The 16,591-nt window shown below is 40.6% G+C and overlaps 1 protein-coding gene and 1 long non-coding RNA gene across 4 annotated transcripts; one reads left to right on the top strand and one right to left on the bottom strand.

The window, feature by feature from the left end:
- Positions 1-52: 52 nt before the first annotated feature.
- On the top strand, positions 53-9,894 carry LOC139626208 (uncharacterized). Of its 2 annotated transcripts, XR_011692151.1 has the most exons (7): positions 53-152; positions 1,040-1,140; positions 1,268-2,915; positions 6,155-6,262; positions 6,927-7,034; positions 7,695-7,758; positions 9,640-9,894. It is a non-coding gene; the product is annotated as an uncharacterized lncRNA (long non-coding RNA). The 2 variants fall into 2 exon arrangements; XR_011692150.1 differs by having other exon boundaries at positions 1,268-6,262.
- A 978-nt stretch (positions 9,895-10,872) lies between these two features.
- Positions 10,873-15,975, bottom strand: tm4sf4 (transmembrane 4 L six family member 4). Of its 2 annotated transcripts, XM_071486483.1 has the most exons (6): positions 15,944-15,975; positions 15,504-15,579; positions 14,642-14,731; positions 13,167-13,309; positions 11,743-11,929; positions 10,873-11,313 (listed from the first exon to the last, which is right to left on the bottom strand). In XM_071486483.1, the coding sequence occupies exons 1-6, from the start codon at positions 15,958-15,960 to the stop codon at positions 11,296-11,298; spliced, it is 531 nt and encodes a 176-aa protein (XP_071342584.1). In that variant the 5' UTR covers positions 15,961-15,975; the 3' UTR covers positions 10,873-11,295. The 2 variants fall into 2 exon arrangements, with proteins under 2 accessions (XP_071342584.1, XP_071342583.1); XM_071486482.1 differs by lacking the exon at positions 15,944-15,975 and having other exon boundaries at positions 15,504-15,905.
- Positions 15,976-16,591: the final 616 nt, after the last annotated feature.

The raw sequence follows: 16,591 nt of genomic DNA, 5'->3' as shown, positions 1-16,591 counted from the left end.
ACACAGCGGGACCGCGGGTAGAGTGCGCGTACACAGTGGTGACGTCACTCAGAGAAAAAAGACTCTTCTGTGTTTGTGTTCGGTGTCAACACAAAGAGCCGCAGCTCATATGACTATGACCGGCGGAAGGAGAAGTAGTTCCTATCAGCCAGGTATTATTATTTAGACTAAGTCCCGGTGATTGTGCTGTTACTTTCTACTGTGTCCCTGTCGACGATAAAAGACACATTTACCCCAAATTATTGAGTTAAAGTATCGATCGTTTAATGGTTTAACAGAAAGTGTGCACAGGCTGCAGGTGCCTGGCTGGAATTCATTGGTTGCTTTCCGTTTCCTCACCTGGCAAGGGTGTAATGAAATATTAATGTTGATAGCTACATCTGCAGCCTAAAGATGTTCTTGAATAGTTTTATCATATGTTGTTGTTATCATCATACGTTTTACACCTGCTCTTCCTCCTTTTAAAATGTTATGCAGTAACATTACATTGTACCTTTTTAACTGATATACTCTGTGCTTGTATATGAGTACTACACAAGTAATTTTACCTGCACTTGACTAGAGTTTATTTTTCCAGTTTTCCAGTACTCTTTCCCCCCTTGACCACATTTCAAAGGGAAATATTATATGTTTGACTCCACTACATGTTTTAAGGTGTAGTTTCTAATTACTGGTTTTGTAGTGTTGTAGATTTGAAAACATGTTTTTTATAAATGTTTATTAGAAATCACTCTACGGAAGAAGTCAGACTGTTTGCCTCCCTACTGTGGTCAGGTGCACCCTCTTTGTTTTAATTATCCATCAAGTGTATAAAGAGCTTTATTCCACTTGTGTCAAGTTGAATTCATTGGACACTGGACAGTGGATGAGGGAGCATCCTTGAGTAAGTCCAGTTATCTTGCATGGTAGGTCACTGCCATCAGTGTACGGACGGAATTCACGCTGTTATTTTCAGAGACCTTTGTTATTTTTCTCAAGGGAATTTTATTGATGGGATTGATGACAATTATCACAGCATATTTGGTTTGTTTGTGTGAAGGTTTAAAATTCTACCATGAGTCAGTCTGAGGATAAAGGTGGAGGAGGGGAGGGAGACACCACTCCGCCTGAGGAACATGACAGCCAGACCGAACCTCAGAGGTAAGATGAGAACGGTCGTGATTCAGAAATGTCTGTATCGAAGCCCTGAAGGGACTTTTGCAGATATTTCTGTTTTGTTTTTGGATTCAGCGTTGCTTTTTTAATTTACTCTTTTTGTTTCCATCAGGATCCAGCAGCAGAGATCAGACTCCACCCTCAGTTCTCCTGAGTCCATGAGGAGCAGCCGGATCAAATCAAAGCATTTTGTTTAAGACAAAGACAAATTCCATCTCAGGGCAGCTAAAAGACAAGGCGTTATGTAATATTATAACTATGTACCACTATATTTGATATTAGTTTTATTACCACATGGCCTAAACAAAGGCAGCTACACCGAATCACAGACTCAAAGATGGCTGCTGGGGCCACACGCCGTGTGGGATAGAGGGAGAGTGTGCTTCTTTGCTTGAGGCTAATTCATGTAGGCTAAAGGGTTCCAGGTTAGAAGGAGGGTTAGCCACATGAAAGACCCAGTACTGGCTGTACTAAACAAGAAGATGCAGGGATTCTACTAGAGAACAGATTTGCTCCACTTTCACAGGACCCAGACTCCCCCAAAGAAGGCTCATCTCCCAGGACCAGAGAAAGGTATGAGGCTAAATCGAATGCTAAAGGGCTACAGAGAGAGCGAACCACTGGGCCTCAAACTCTGATAGTGGGTGACGGAGCTGTGAATGACATAAAACGCTTTTGCAGTAAGAAAAACACCAAAGTACTCTGCTGGCATGGTGTCTGATGTCTCGGAAAAGATCCTGAAGATTGCTGCTGAGCATCCGACACTGAAATCTCTCATCATACACACAGGAGCCCTTGATGTTGTGAAACAACAATCGGAGGTATTAAAACGAGACTTCATGGAACTGATAAACAAAGTTCAGTGTTTAAATACTGAGGTGTTTTTCAGTGGCCCTCTGCCAACAGTTCGGCAAGGAGATGAGAGATTCAGCAGGCTGATGATGCTAAACAGATGGCGGAAAGATACATGCACTGCTCAATCACTGAACTTTATTGACAACTTCAACATCTTTTGGGAACGCAGGCACCTCTTTAAGGCACATGGATTTTGCCTTAACAAGTCAGGAGTACAGCTGCTAAGCTCCGACATTTTTTATCATCTGCGTCAGGCACCAGCAGTCTCTGTCAAGGACAAGGGACAAGACAATCCAAAACAACGGATAAGGCAGCGCTCTAGTGAGGGCGCTGAGATAAGGACTGACAACGGAGGACAGTGGACTCAGAAAGAACCTGCAGAGTCACCATCTTCTCCCCAACAAGTGGATTCAGCCACAACAACACAACACCAGGAGTCTCCCCTAGCCCCAACAGCCCGAAAAGGGGAGTCTCCCCCAGCCCAAACAGGAGACTCCCAACCTTCACCCCCCAAGACCCCACCCAGCCCCCAACTCTCTCCACTCAGTCTTGATTCCCCATTCCTGGATTTCCCTGACAGGATGAAGAGCTTCGGAGTTGGAATCCAACTAACACCACGCCACGATCCCATATTTTCCCCCATTAACCTCCCACATCGTCCACCCCTTCCGTCCACCCCACCCCCTCCCATTTCACCACGTCAGAAGCCACCTTCGACCAAAAGTCACCGAGCCCCCCCACCCCCTCTGAATCATCATATCACTGAGTCTGACTGATATGTGCCGGGTCTAGGCTACAATACTGATATCAACAATGTTCTTCCCCAGGAAAAGTCAGGGCCCTATGGATTTCAGGCAGCCTTTTCAATCCCTGTGGTGACGGGTAACAGAAAAGTGATCAAACTGGTGAGAATTAAAAAGGGTTCAATTAAATCTAACAATCTAGTGAGTATAGCTTGTCAACCTCAAAACTCACCAGTGTCGTCCTTTTATCTCCACAAGGTTAGCTCTACTCAATATCAGATCACTAGCCAACAAATCCTTGTTAGTAAATGACATCATTATGACCTATAATCTAGATTTCTTACTTCTTAGTGAAACATGGCTGACTGAATGTAGCTGTGCTACTATTCTCAATGAGGCAGCACCAACAAATTTCTGTTTTATGAATAAGTGTCGAAGTGGTAAGAAAGGCGGGGGAGTTGCTGCCATTTTTAAATCTATATTTCAGTGCAAGGAAACTATATTTGGTGATTTTAGCTCTTTTGAATATCTCTGTTTTTTAGTAAAGGGGGACCCAAAAGTTCTCTTCCTAATTATTTATAGACCACCAAGATACCCTGGAAAATTCTTTGATTAGTTTGCTGAACTGCTGTCAGTTATCTGTACTGACTACAACTTTTTTATCATAACAGGGGATTTTAACATTCACATAGACAATAATATGGACACAAATGCCAAAGAACTTTGCTCTCTTCTTGACACTTTTGGCCTCTTCCAACATGTGAAAGGGCCCACACACACCCGAGGCCACACTCTGGATTTGGTTATCACTAGAGGTGTTGACATTACTTCTGTTGATATCAAGGACTTGGCTCTTTCTGATCATTTCTGTGTGTTTTTTGACTTACAGATAACTCCAAACATTCAGTTATCCTCTGTGTCTGTTAGGAAAAGATACATAAATGAGAATACGAGTGTTAAATTTATGGAGGCTGTAGCCATGTTGCCATCTGTGAGCGCAGAGACAGTTGATGAACTCCTGGATAATTTAAACTGCAAAATCTCAAATGTCATTGATACCATTGCACCTATTAAATCTAAGATGACCTTGACCAGGCAAAAAACACCATGGAGGAACACTTTGATGGTAAAGGCTCTGAAAACAGAATGCAGGAAATCAGAGCGTAAATGGAGAAAAACTAAACTTCAAATTCACCATGATCTCTACAAACAAAGTCTTTGTAATTTTAACCATGGGTTATTCAAGGCTAGACAGCAACACTTTACTGAAATGATTAATAAGAACATCAACAACACTCGTGCTCTGTTTGCTATGGTTGATAAGCTTACAACCCCCCCAAAAGAGATAGTTTCAGAACACTTTTCCACAGAAAAATGCAATGAATTTGCTTGCTTTTTCAATGAAAAAATTTAATCTATAAGGCTAAATATCAACACAAACCAGCAAAAATAATACAATCATGCAATCCCCAAAATCACCTAGGAATAAATCAACTGTAATGTCAGAGTTTAACGCAATTGACCAAAAAACTGCAGAAGAAACAGTTCAGCATCTTAAAACATCGACATGTTGTCTGGACACAATGCTGTCTGACTTTTTTAAAACTATTGTAAGCTCTGTCCAAACAGATCTGCAGCAAATAATAAATTGCTCACTTCAATCAGGCACATTTCCTAAAGCCCTAAAAGTAGCTGCCATCAAGCCACTCTTAAAAAAGAGAACATTGGATACTACCATTTTAACCAACTACAGACCCATCTCAAATCTTCCCTTTATAGCCAAGATCGTTGAGAAAGTGGTTTTTAATCAACTCAGCAATTTCTTGAACTCCAGTGGACTCTTTGACAAATTTCAATCAGGCTTCCGACCTCACCACAGTACAGAAACAGCTCATTAGAGTGTTAAATGACATAAGGTTGAACACTGACTCAGGCAAGGTGTCAGTTCTGGTCCTGTTGGATCTCAGTGCTGCGTTTGACACTGTGGATCACAGTATACTGTTGGACAGGTTGGAAACCTGGGCAGGACTCGGCGGGACAGTCCTAAAATGGTTCAGGTCCTACTTGGAGGAGCGGAGTTATTTTGTGACCATCGGTAGTTATCAATCTGATCGAGTGGCTATGACATGTGGAGTTCCTCAGGGGTCAGTCCTTGGACCCCTTCTGTTCAACCTGTATATGCTGCCTTTGGGTCAAATTCTGCAGAATTCTAATGTCAACTATCATAGTTATGCAGATGACACAAATATATCTTGCACTGTCTCCAGATGACTGCAGTCCAATAGAGTCATTGTGTCACTGTTTAGAGCAAGTCAAAAATTGGATGATCCAGAATTTCCTTCAGTTAAATCAAGAAAAAACTGAGGTCATTGTTTTTGGCAATAAAGAGAAGAGGGTTGCTGTCAGCAAACACCTTGAGTCACTGTCTATAGAAACTAAAGACCAAGTCCGAAACCTTGGCGTGCTGATAGACTCAGATCTGACCTTCAACAGCCATATCAAATCAGTCACCAAATCAGCCTTTTATCAACTTAAGAACATATCGAGAATTAAAGGTTTCATGTCCCAAACTGATCAGGAGAAGCTGATTCATGCTTTTATCTCCAGTAGACTTGATTACTGTACTTCTGACTGGACTCCCCCAAAAAAGTATCAAACAGCTGCAGCTCATTCAGAATGCTGCAGCTAGAGTTTTAACCAGAACAAAGAGATCAGATCACATCACCCCAGTTCTTAAGACCTTACATTGGCTCCCAGTCAGCTACAGAATAGATTTTAAAATTCTGCTACTGGTCTACAAATCACTGAATGGTTTAGGTCCAGAATACATGAATGACATGTTAGTAGAGTATAAACCCAGTAGAGCTCTGAGATCTACTGACTCAGGTCAGATAGTGGAGCACAGAGTTCAGACCAAACATGGTGAAGCAGCATTTAGTTGTTATGCTGCACACAACTGGAACAAACTACCAGCAGAACTGAGATCAGCCCCAACTGTAAGCACTTTTAAATCCAGGTTAAAAACATTTCTCTTTTCATGTGCTTATAGCTGAGCTCTTTTTAAGAACTTAAAGCTCTATTTTCTTCTATTTTACTTTTTTGCCCCTGCTTTTAACTCTATGTTTTCTTTTGTTTTTATGCTGTTTTATGCTGTTCTTTTTTTTGTCTTTATGTAAAGCACATTGAGTTGCCTTGGTATGAAATGCGCTATATAAATAAAGATGCCTTGCCTTGCCTTGCCTTGCCTTGCCTAATATGAGGTATGTGTCGTCATTGCTACATGAGTTGACAACACGTCCCCTTCAAGCCCCAGAGAGATGGAATCAGTGGACATTTTTTAAAAGCATCTTAAACATTTGCTTGCACTTCATTTTCTTTTGTCAATTCTCCATTTCTTTCAGGCCTGAGCAGGAAAGAGCAAATTCTCCTTCACCAAGCTGTGAGTCCGGGGTCGGTGGCAGGTCTAAAGATGCGCCTATTTTCTTCAGACAGCAAAGTTTAATTTCACAGTAAGTCAACAGAACATTTTTCAGCACAAATTTTCTGGGAAAGGAATAAATACAGTTTATATAATACAGTGAACTGTGTCTTTAAAGCTGTCTGGCCATAGTTTATAATTCGTTTCCATCTGTTATTCTGATTTGTTTATTTTATATTTTAAAGTTTCTTTGTTTCTTTTTATTCATCTTCCTCTTCAACAGTATTTCATAGATTTCAGACACTGTAGTCTGGTTTCCATCCAAATATATTGCAAATTTTAATCAAAAGAAAATCAGTGCGGAGAAAATGCAAATTTGTTTGCATTTGTCGTTAAAAGACGACCAGTCAAATCTCAAACAAAGCAAAACCATGTGTATTAAAACAGCTGGGTGGAAACACACCTTATCAGGCCAAGGTCTCCTGCCAAAAATGGATCGGTGACTAAATGGACATGCAGCCCAACACCAGCTGGACTCCAGCACGTCCATATTTCTGCAGCATCACTTTCAAACAAAGAGAGATTGCCTCTCTTCATTGCTTCCTTTCACTTTCAGGATAGTTTTCACAGGATTACTTGACTGAGAAGGAATTACAATGAAAGGTCCCTTTGTGCTTTGATATTGATGAGCAGAGCCTCAAGTCCACAGACCAGGAATGACTGGATGTCTTTTGGCAAATCTCCATTTCTTTCAGGCTGGAGCAGGAAGGAGCAAATTCTCCTTCACCAGGCTGTGAGTCCATAGCCAGTAGCAGGTCTATAGATGCGCCTGTTGTTTCCAGAGAGCGGGATTCATCTTCAAAGTAAGTCAACAGAACTTTTTTTTTTTGAGCACAAATTCTCTGTGAAAGGGAAAGTATATTATATTATACTCTAACATTACTGAAGTGTTTATATAAATCTGTCTGGCTGTAGTTTATCATCACAGACTCATTTTCCATTTCATCGTTGTTCTAATTTATCACAATCTGTCTTAAATATTATGCACCTGGTAACTTTATTTCTAGTTAAAGTTTCTTTTTATTCATTTTCCTTCACAGAAGTACCTCATAGATCACAGGCACTTTAAGGCCTGGTTCTTACTGTATCCTCTTCCTTCCCTGCCAGTCTTAACCATGAGTGTCTTAACACATCATCACAAAGTACAGTGTGGTCAGACACCATTAACACTCAGGTCACTGTCTCTGTGCTGGAGTACAAAGCCAAAATAAAAACTTTTTATGAATCTTAAATTTATATTGCAGCTGATTCCGGTCAGAGTCATTGAGCTCCACACAGGCTGGGCTGACCAGAACATCCACAGCTCTGTATACTGTTGACCTTTTATAAGTCCCTCATTCTGTTATGATATGAGATTGATATCAATATTTGCATCTCACTCTCTTCTCTGCTATCATAGGTAAGTCAGTTACACATAGAATCAGTCCAGTCATCATCACTAATGGATCATGTTTTCTCCACAGAGTTCACCAGAAGACGTCAGAGGTTTCCACTGGTTTTCAAACACACCTGGACTCCAAATTTCTGGTGTGTAACTGTACAAGTACACCTTCAAATAATACAAAGCAACAGCCACAGATAAAAGAAATACTCCAACATTTTGGAAAATATGTCTTTCTTTAGGTGATGAGGTGAATTAATCTGTCCTTAAAGACCAGAGACTCCCTCAGATTGATTAAATCAGGAGACTGTTAGCCCAGTGACTTCTCAGCTGCCTTCCAACAACTCTGAAGCTGTTTACACATGGTATCTTGTATATTTAATGCACAGAAACAGAAAACATGACATTTTGGTTTGCTGAGCAGTTAGCTGGGATATCAGAGCTATTTAACAACAAAGAACACCGTTCCCACTCCTCCAGTGTGCACTGGGGTGTTTTGCAGTGGGATGAGAGTCAGCACCTCCAAGTCTGAGACCATGGTTCTCAGCTGGAAAATGGTGGACTGCTCCCTCAGGGTTGGGGGTGAGTTGTTGCCCCCAGTGAAGGAGTTCTAGTATCTCAAGGTCTTATTCATGAATGAGGGTAGATGGAACAGGAGTTTGACAAACGGATCAGTGCAACATCAGCAGTAATGCAGATGTTGCACTGGACCGTTGTGGTGAAGTGAAAGCTGAGCCAGAAGACAAAGCTCTCGATTTACTAGTTGATCTTTGAGAGATAAGAGTGAGTTGACCTGGAGCTCAGAGGGAGGTTGAGTTGAGCTGCTGCTACTTCACACCGAAATGAGCCAGTTCAAGTAGTTTGGGTATATGATTAGGATGCCCCCTGGGCACCTTCCTTTAGAGGTTCTCCTGGCATGTTGAACTTGGAGAAGAGGAGTTATGGACTTGTTAGAGGAGTATCCCTTATCCCACCTGGCCTGGGAACGTCTTGAGATTTTCTTTTTCATTTTCTTTGTCATTAAATGGTGTGTATTGTGGGATGTGGGGTCACATGACTGCTGGCCTGAGCAGGACAGGTGAGCTGACTGGGCAGCTCGAACAGGTGTCTTGAGTTTTCTTTGTTCTGTGTCCTGAGCTCATTCTCTGATTGGCCTTCAGCTGAGCTGCTTCCCTCCATCTTTCCACCTTTGTTCCTGAGTGTGTAGAGTGAGTAGTTTATTTCATTATATTTCCTCAAGTCATGTTTATCCTGTTGAACATCTCATCTCCTTGGTGAGCTGGATTAGTTACTCACTTGAGATTCAGATGTTGGCAGTTGTGTTGTGTTCACTTCACACTCAGACTTTATGACCAAACAGTGAAGTCTTGATCGATGCAAGGTGTCAGATGAGGTTCAAACTGTAAACTGGACACCACTGAAATCCAGGACAACCACAGCTGCCGTTTTCAGTTTGCTGCAGAGGCTTTTCTTTATTTTGAAGGAGGGTCAGTTAGTCTGGAGTTTGTGTTTGTGGGTCACCTGTGGAAAAAAAATCTCACTCATCTTAATATTTTTTAAAAATCGTATGAAAATCAACAGTAGTTCGCAGGTTTCTGGGGCAAGATTACTCAGCTTTAGCAGCAAAAATCCCCAAACACACACACACACCAAACAAACAAACCTATTCAAATGATATGGTTGTTATGGTTTAATAGTAGGAACCTTGTCTTGTTTTCTTCCTCTGAGTGTTGAACATAGTTCAGACACAGAGCAACACTTCAGTCCTGTCGCTAGAGGTCACCACAGACCTGCAGCTCAGAGAAGAGCTTCCTCCTGTGGGCTCATTGTGTGCACATCCTCCTAAACTTTGATTTATCAGTCAGAAACTGTTGCTGAGTGACTCTCAGTGCTGCACAATGGAGACAACAAACATGTTTACAAGGTCTTTCACCTGCATTTATTTAGGTTTGTTACTCTGAGTTTACTGTGTGTGCAACCACCACTGGAAGTGATCAAACACTCATCAACCTCATATCATTTTACAGGCTTTATATCTGAAATGAATTCAAGCTCTTGCTGACTGAGAAGAAGAGTGCGTTTAGGTGAGGGATCAAGGTGGAGCTGCAGAGGGAGCAGACTCAGCTGATGGAGATTCACGCCCACAGATCAATTCTTTAAATCATGTGTCTGGTAATTTCCATTGAGTTGTATTGATATAAGACACAGACGGTAAAACAAGCTGCTGCCACTGCCCCAGACAAAGTGACGAGAGACGAGGAAGTGACGTCCTCACCTTTGTTCCTGAGTGAGTCGTTTATCTCATTATATTTCCTTAAGTCATGTGTATTTTGTTGTTCAGTGGTACATTTAATCTCCTTGGTTTGTTCTCCCACCATTATATATTTAAAGCGATAATGTATGTACTGATTTTGATTTTAATACATCCATGGGCACGATCATCCAGTCTCTGCTTCAGCTGGTCCCAGACGTGCTCTATGGGGTTCAGGTCAGGGGACATTGCTGGCCATACCATATGAGGCACTGTGCTGTGACAATTCTGGCACGATGTGGTGGAGCATTACCGTCCATGAACAGAAAGTTGGGGGTGTGCTGGCGGTTTGTCTGGAAACCCTAGTACCCCTCACATCTGGTAAACGGGCCTGCAGCTGTGCGGCAGTTGCATAACGATGTCTGAGTGCATAGGTCATACCTGTCAAGTTTCCTGTTTTTACCCTTCTTTCCCGTATTAGTATTTTCCCGTAAATATCCCGTATTTTAACCTGCGTTATTAAAAAATAATAATACCGGGCCCGGGCGGAGTAAAACAAAAAACATCCCCTGACCTCTGCCCTGAGCTCTGTCACTAGCCTCGCGATAATAAAAGATGGATGGACGCGACAGAGAGGGAACTCCTCCTGCAAAAAACCCCAAACCGTCCTGTAAACAGCGGATTTTCGTTTCTGAAGAGGAAAAAGAGTAAAAATGAAAAGAAAAACTGTGAAAGAAAAGCAATATGAAATGAAAAGAATGTGTGGAATGAAAATAAAATGTAACAAGCACTGTTGAACAGATAATATGCAAATAAGACATTAAATAAATACTTTTAATATATACCCTTTTGTGTTTTCATTCAGGCTGTAATGAATGTTCACAGCATGTCAATGTCAAAAAAGGTAGGCTTAAGTGGTTGACAGGTGGTGATTTTAGCTTTCTTGTACACCTGTCTTAAAATGTAAGGGACACTGGAGCTTGGTCAGGGTGGTTAGACTGCTGGCGGCACACACACACTAAAAACGTCCAGCAGGTGGCATTCATGAGATGGAAGTGGGAAATTCAGCATATTGCAGCAGGTTCTTAATTAAATTTTGTCTGGATAATAAAAACAGAACATTTGCATGGTCCTATCCTCTCCTATTTACTTTTCATATGTATATAAAAATAAGATCTTTATTCACTGTTTAATGGAATATCACCATCGCACTCCAGAACATCACTAAAAAGACAAGAAGAGATACATACACATTCACGTGAAACCCTTTAAATTGAAGCTCTGTCATTTCACCCGTGTGACAGAAAATTCACACACTGTAATCAATGAGCTCAAGTTGCAGCAGCGTATAGTAGATACAGCAAGAATCTAAATAAATACAGGAAAATCAGCCACCGTCAGACTCCCCTCTCCGTCCAGCTGCAGGAAGCGCTCAGGCATTTCCATCGCTCTGAAAGACAAACATTAACATTTTTACACGAATGTAATCCTCAAGTGACACGTTACATAATACACTGGATCTGAGTTTGTGAGTTCCTCTCAGATCATTTCAAATCACCACCCAAGTTTATTAAATTTGTTATTAAATAGACAGTATATTGATTTGATTTTAATCATTAGTATTTATATGTGTAAGTGGTTTATGGAGTATTTGTGACCTTCTTTAACTTCCTGACAGATCCTCACATAGTCGCAGGACTACTTCTTTTTTTCCTTTAGTAACCAGGTAAAAGTATAACTGAAATCAAAGTCTGATTTACAGACACACAAATTATGTGAATTCATTCAGATTTCCCCTCAAATTGATCTAATTCCTCTCATAAATAGACTCAACTGAACTAAACTAACTACACTAAGTCATATAAGAGTAGGTACTGACCTGGTCACAGCATCTACAGCAGTCCCCACACAGAGCTCCCAGAAGGCCGTTCACCACCTGCACAGCACACAGTGCCACCTGGATTATGCCCATGACCAGCAGCACAGAGAACAGAGACAGATGCCAGGACACTATGTCATCTGGCTTCTCACACACTGACCAGAAAGAGGTATTGAAGAGGTAGTTTCTGGAGAGGGAGGGTGAGAAAGACACAACACATTTTTATCTGAGGACACTTAAAATCTGGTGGCAAGCTAATTATTTATTGAGTGAGCACAGTGGTTTACAGCCACTGTAATAGTCAAGCTACAATCATAGTTACACTAGTTTAAAACTATAGCAAAGGTAGAACCTATAAAAACAGATTTATTTCTTAAAGTAAAGTAAAGAATAGAATAGAAAATGACACGAATGTAACGTGATTCTTCTCTAGAGATATCTGTGCTTGAGATTTCAGTACAATAGAGGTGAATATTTGTGCTGCCCACAACAAAAGCAATGGCATCATCTTTTTCCAGATACTCTGTTTCCTGTTACTCTGGATAAGCCACACGACACTGTGAGCAGTTTCCTTTGGAAATTCTTTCTAGTAAAGAAATAGTCCCAACATGGAAACTGTTGACAGTGAGGCCTAAAATGAGCTGTAGAGCCCGGCTGACCGCCCATTTCTTCCACTGTCTGTGCACTGTGTATTTAATTCTTAGTAATTATTTTGTGGTAACTTCACTAAGCAAACATTTGTTTAAACTAAAACTAGAACAATTAAAGATTTAAACATAGATTTTTGCTTGAGGCCCCTCCACAAGACAGGACTTTATATAATAATGTGACATCTTAAAGTCCCCACAATTTCTTGCAATATTACCAAACAAATTCTGCATTTACTGCCACACTTAATGTCCCCTGGGCCCCTGAGGATGTGGGGTCCCAGTGTAGTTACCTGTTTGGTAATCCAGTTTTGGTTTTTGGATTATCCAGTGTAACAGGGACACAGTTTCTGGAGGGAGATTATGCCTTTTTTTCACCGCTAGTTTTTTAAAATTCTGTTTATCTTAAGCACAACAAATGAAGTTCCATTCATCTCGATTGTAATGGGATGTTGTTGGAAATTTTAAAATCATTATTATTTTACAAATATCTCAGAACCTGAGCAAATAAAACCATAAGCATCTGCAAGCACAGATTGCACAAGAAGTAAGTTTAAAAACATACATGTTTTTGTAATTTGCATAAACCAACTTCTAAACCATTACATCTTTAACTCTGAAATGTTTTTTTTTTGTTTACATCCACAATTAACTGAGAATATGGTTGAAATTCTTAACTGAAAGAAAGCACATATCCATCAGTACATCGGTGGTTACACAGATAATATAAAACAACAATTAAATGTTTTAAATACTTCATCTTTTTGTGTGTCTCACCCATTTGAGAAGGGAGTTTCCCACAGGCCCAGTGTGGAGTTAGTCTCACATAGAGGGCCGTCATTGATAGCCACAGCAGAAACTATAACTGAGTAACCAGCCCCCAAAACTCCCACAGCTGCAAACAGTATGGAGCTCAGCATCTGCAGAGAGAGTGGAGAAAGGGAATCAATACATTCAGCTTTTAACTTCTTAAACAATGGCAACAATGAGGTTATTCTCTCGGGGTGCAGAGACCAGGCCCAGGGTCATTAACAGAGCACGGCCAACACAGAGCCACTGAGATGGTGCGTGTGTGTGTGTGCTCGCGGTAATCTGACAGACTTTTGTTTGTTGATTCTTTCCTCACACCTACTCATTCCTGAAGTATCGATCAGTATGTGTGTCTGCTGCGGCACAATACCCGCTCTGTGCGAAGAAGTCATGTGAAACTCCCATCAGAGGAATTTTTCATCCCAGTGATCGAAATCTCATCAATTGTGTGTGTGTGTGTTTGTACATGGTGAAATTGTATTTGTTTCTGATAAAAAGCAATTTGATTCTGCAGATAACAGGCACAGCAGCTCCACAGTGAGTGTCACCATTGAGATCCAATTTCACCAAAAATACTATTAAGAGCAATAGATGGGTTTTAAACTCTTTTTCACTAAAATTTCATATCACTGCTTTGTTTCTGCAGCAAGAACAAATACTATAATAATCCCATGGAAAGTGCAGCTCAGAATATTCTATTTGTAATAGAAAGAAAAAAAATGTGGAGACCATGAATTTAAAAAGAAGGAAAAGGACAAGCTAAATGGTAATGATAATCCAGTTTTAGCCTGTTTTTTGGGGGAGGGATTAAACTTTCACAGTGATTAATCAGATTCATAGATTAGATTATTACCACTCAAGTTATGTTTTAGGGAAAAAATGCTCATCCTGTGGCCATAAAGCATGTGCATAGACGTTTTTTTTCTTAACAGACCTTTTGACTTGTGAGCCAGCATGAAAAAAGAGAACCCTGAAACTGACCACTGACTACAGCTTTCCAACGGTTAAATGTCACAGTGTCTCCGGTTTAGCCGGCACACTTTTGAAAAATAATATCTTAATGCAAATTTGAATGGTTTATATTATTATTTGGTCTCTTCAAAGTATATTTTATGAAGATGTCTGATGCTCAGGACATCTTCATAGATTTACAGGCATTTAGTGGATCTACTGACCTGCCATTCAGACTGTGTGCTCGCTAATTACCACACAGCCTGACCTGCATGATGAAGTTTACAGTGCTGCACGTACCCGAGAATGCAGTGGGACACGCACATTAAATACTTGAATGTTTATCATTTTCTGCATAGTTGTTTTGGGACCCATTCTAATCTTCCCGTCCTGAAACTCTAATTTGGAACCACCCACACAAAGTTTTTAAAAGCCACAGCTGTAAATAATCACTTGATTATGATGAGAAATTGAACAGTGAAACTCCTCACCGCAAATCTCCTCCCACAGTTTCCGTTGCCACAGCAACCACAGCAGTCATTGTTCTTCAGACCCAGGAAGACCAGAGTTGGGAAGATCATCTGTTGACAAAAAACACATCCCAAGTTCACACACACACACACACACACACACACGGCAGATGATGAATTAAGTGTTCTTAATATGCGGGAGGAAACTAAACAGCCTAACTTCCCTTCATCATCAGTAAGTTATATCCTCAGTTTTCAGCAAACATGCCATCAGAATAATTTAAAGGACATTTTAAACACATTCAAAGTCAAACACAAGTCAAGTAAAGCACGTCTGTCCCTAGAAATATTAGAGCTGAAACACTTGGTTGATTAATCGATCAGTTGTTGTATGTGACAGAAAACTGGACATCTTTAGGTTTTGGACTGTTGATCAGACAGAACAAGCACTCTGAAGACACCACCTTTGAATCTTGAATTTTATATGAGGTTTTTTTGAGGTTTTCCGATTTTAAAGAATAAACTATTTGTGTATCAACTGAGGAAATAGCTGGCAGATTAATCTATAATTAAAAGAATTGTTAGTTTCAGGCTTAATGAATTTTCATTGCGTGGTTTATAATTTACTGTGTTCATAAGTCCTCACAGACACACAGATATTGTCATGGTGACAAAAAAGTATTGTGCTATTGAATTAAGAAATAAAATTTGGAAAACTATACAAAAACATCACAAGAATCCAGAAAATGTGTCTTAACTGATGATAAAAGCAGATGATATCATGCAGTGCGCAGCTTCTATTGTGTGATAAACATGACCCAATAGTGGCAGAGTGGATTTCACCAGCTGTGAGCGGGCAGTGTTGTTGGTTAACGGCACTCACCAACACGCCAGATCCCAGAATGCCTCCAAAGTACCAGACCTGGACTGTGATGTGTTCATTCGCCACAGATGTCCCACTGGGGAAGAAGAGCAGGATGTTGCACAGCACACACACAAGCATCAGAGGAATCAGAGTGATCCCCAAACACTTGGCAAAACCGCCTGAACACATTCTGACACTGATGCTCAAACCTCCTCTGACAGAAACAACTCCTTGGGTTTTAAAGTATCTTGTGAGCTTTAAAGCTCCACTCAGAGTTAAATCTGCTTTAAAACTCCACCTGTTGCCCTTTCTGTCTGAGTTAGACTGTCGTATTATCTCTTGGTTGCTCTGCGCTCTTTACTGTATCTACTGAATGATGCTGTTGCTTCACCTATCCTGTATCTAGAGATGTGACTGGCCCTACAGCTGAGGCTTTATAGACCCCCTCCTCCACCCACCTCTCTCCCTGTGTCATCTCACTCCTTCACTTTTACAGCAGCCAGCTGTCAAATGGCACACACACACTTACCGGCACACACGCACGCGCTGTGTGGCTACAAGCAAACAGCCACAGATCCATTAATGTGGGATTGTGCACACAGACACACCTGTGAAGACACAGTGGTTAATTTTTCACCAGGTGTTTTGTTAACATGGAGACAGAAGAGGAAGTGACAGTGTTGGTCGATACAGTGGGGCCCTCAGAGCTGATGTGCACCAACCGCACGTTTAGTGAGTAACAAGAAGGACTTCTTCATTAGTTATTCATTAAGATTGTCTAATTCTTTTTTCCGCTCTGGGTTCAACTAATTTTCCACAAATAATGTTTCATGTTGTGGTGTAAACTGCCTGATTTGAGACATTTGACAGTTGGACATTGATTTTTTAATTCAAAATTAATATTTGTTGAAAATTAGGATATCCATCATAAAATCATTGATGAGAATAGAATGGGTTTATAGTTTTATTTGGTTTTTGTGCAGTAAAAAAGACAAACCTGCAGATAAAATCACTTTCAGATTTTGTATCCTAATGATCAGTGGATCTCTTAATCAGAGAGGTGTCTATGATTAAAATTCCAGAAAGAACAACAGCTTCTTCCCTCA

This window comes from Trachinotus anak, unplaced genomic scaffold (genome assembly GCF_046630095.1).
Source record: "Trachinotus anak isolate AG129_WGS33_773 ecotype Australia unplaced genomic scaffold, CSIRO_AGI_Tana_v1 ptg000010l, whole genome shotgun sequence".
In the NCBI taxonomy this organism is placed as follows: Eukaryota; Metazoa; Chordata; class Actinopteri; order Carangiformes; family Carangidae; genus Trachinotus; species Trachinotus anak.
The sequence above is the reverse complement of the archived record's forward strand: the minus strand, read 5'-3'. Positions and strand labels throughout refer to the sequence as shown.

Bases quoted from the DNA above. Each gene is read 5' to 3' on its own strand.
- tm4sf4 (XM_071486482.1), bottom strand. From the start codon at position 15,674: ATGTGTTCAGGCGGTTTTGCCAAGTGTTTGGGGATCACTCTGATTCCT. The intron at 14,732-15,503 runs GTGAGTGCCGTT...TTTTGTCAACAG, and splicing joins TTCTGGGATCTGGCGTGTTG to ATGATCTTCCCAACTCTGGT. The intron at 11,930-13,166 runs GTGAGACACACA...CTCCCTCTCCAG, and splicing joins GAAACTCCCTTCTCAAATGG to AAACTACCTCTTCAATACCT.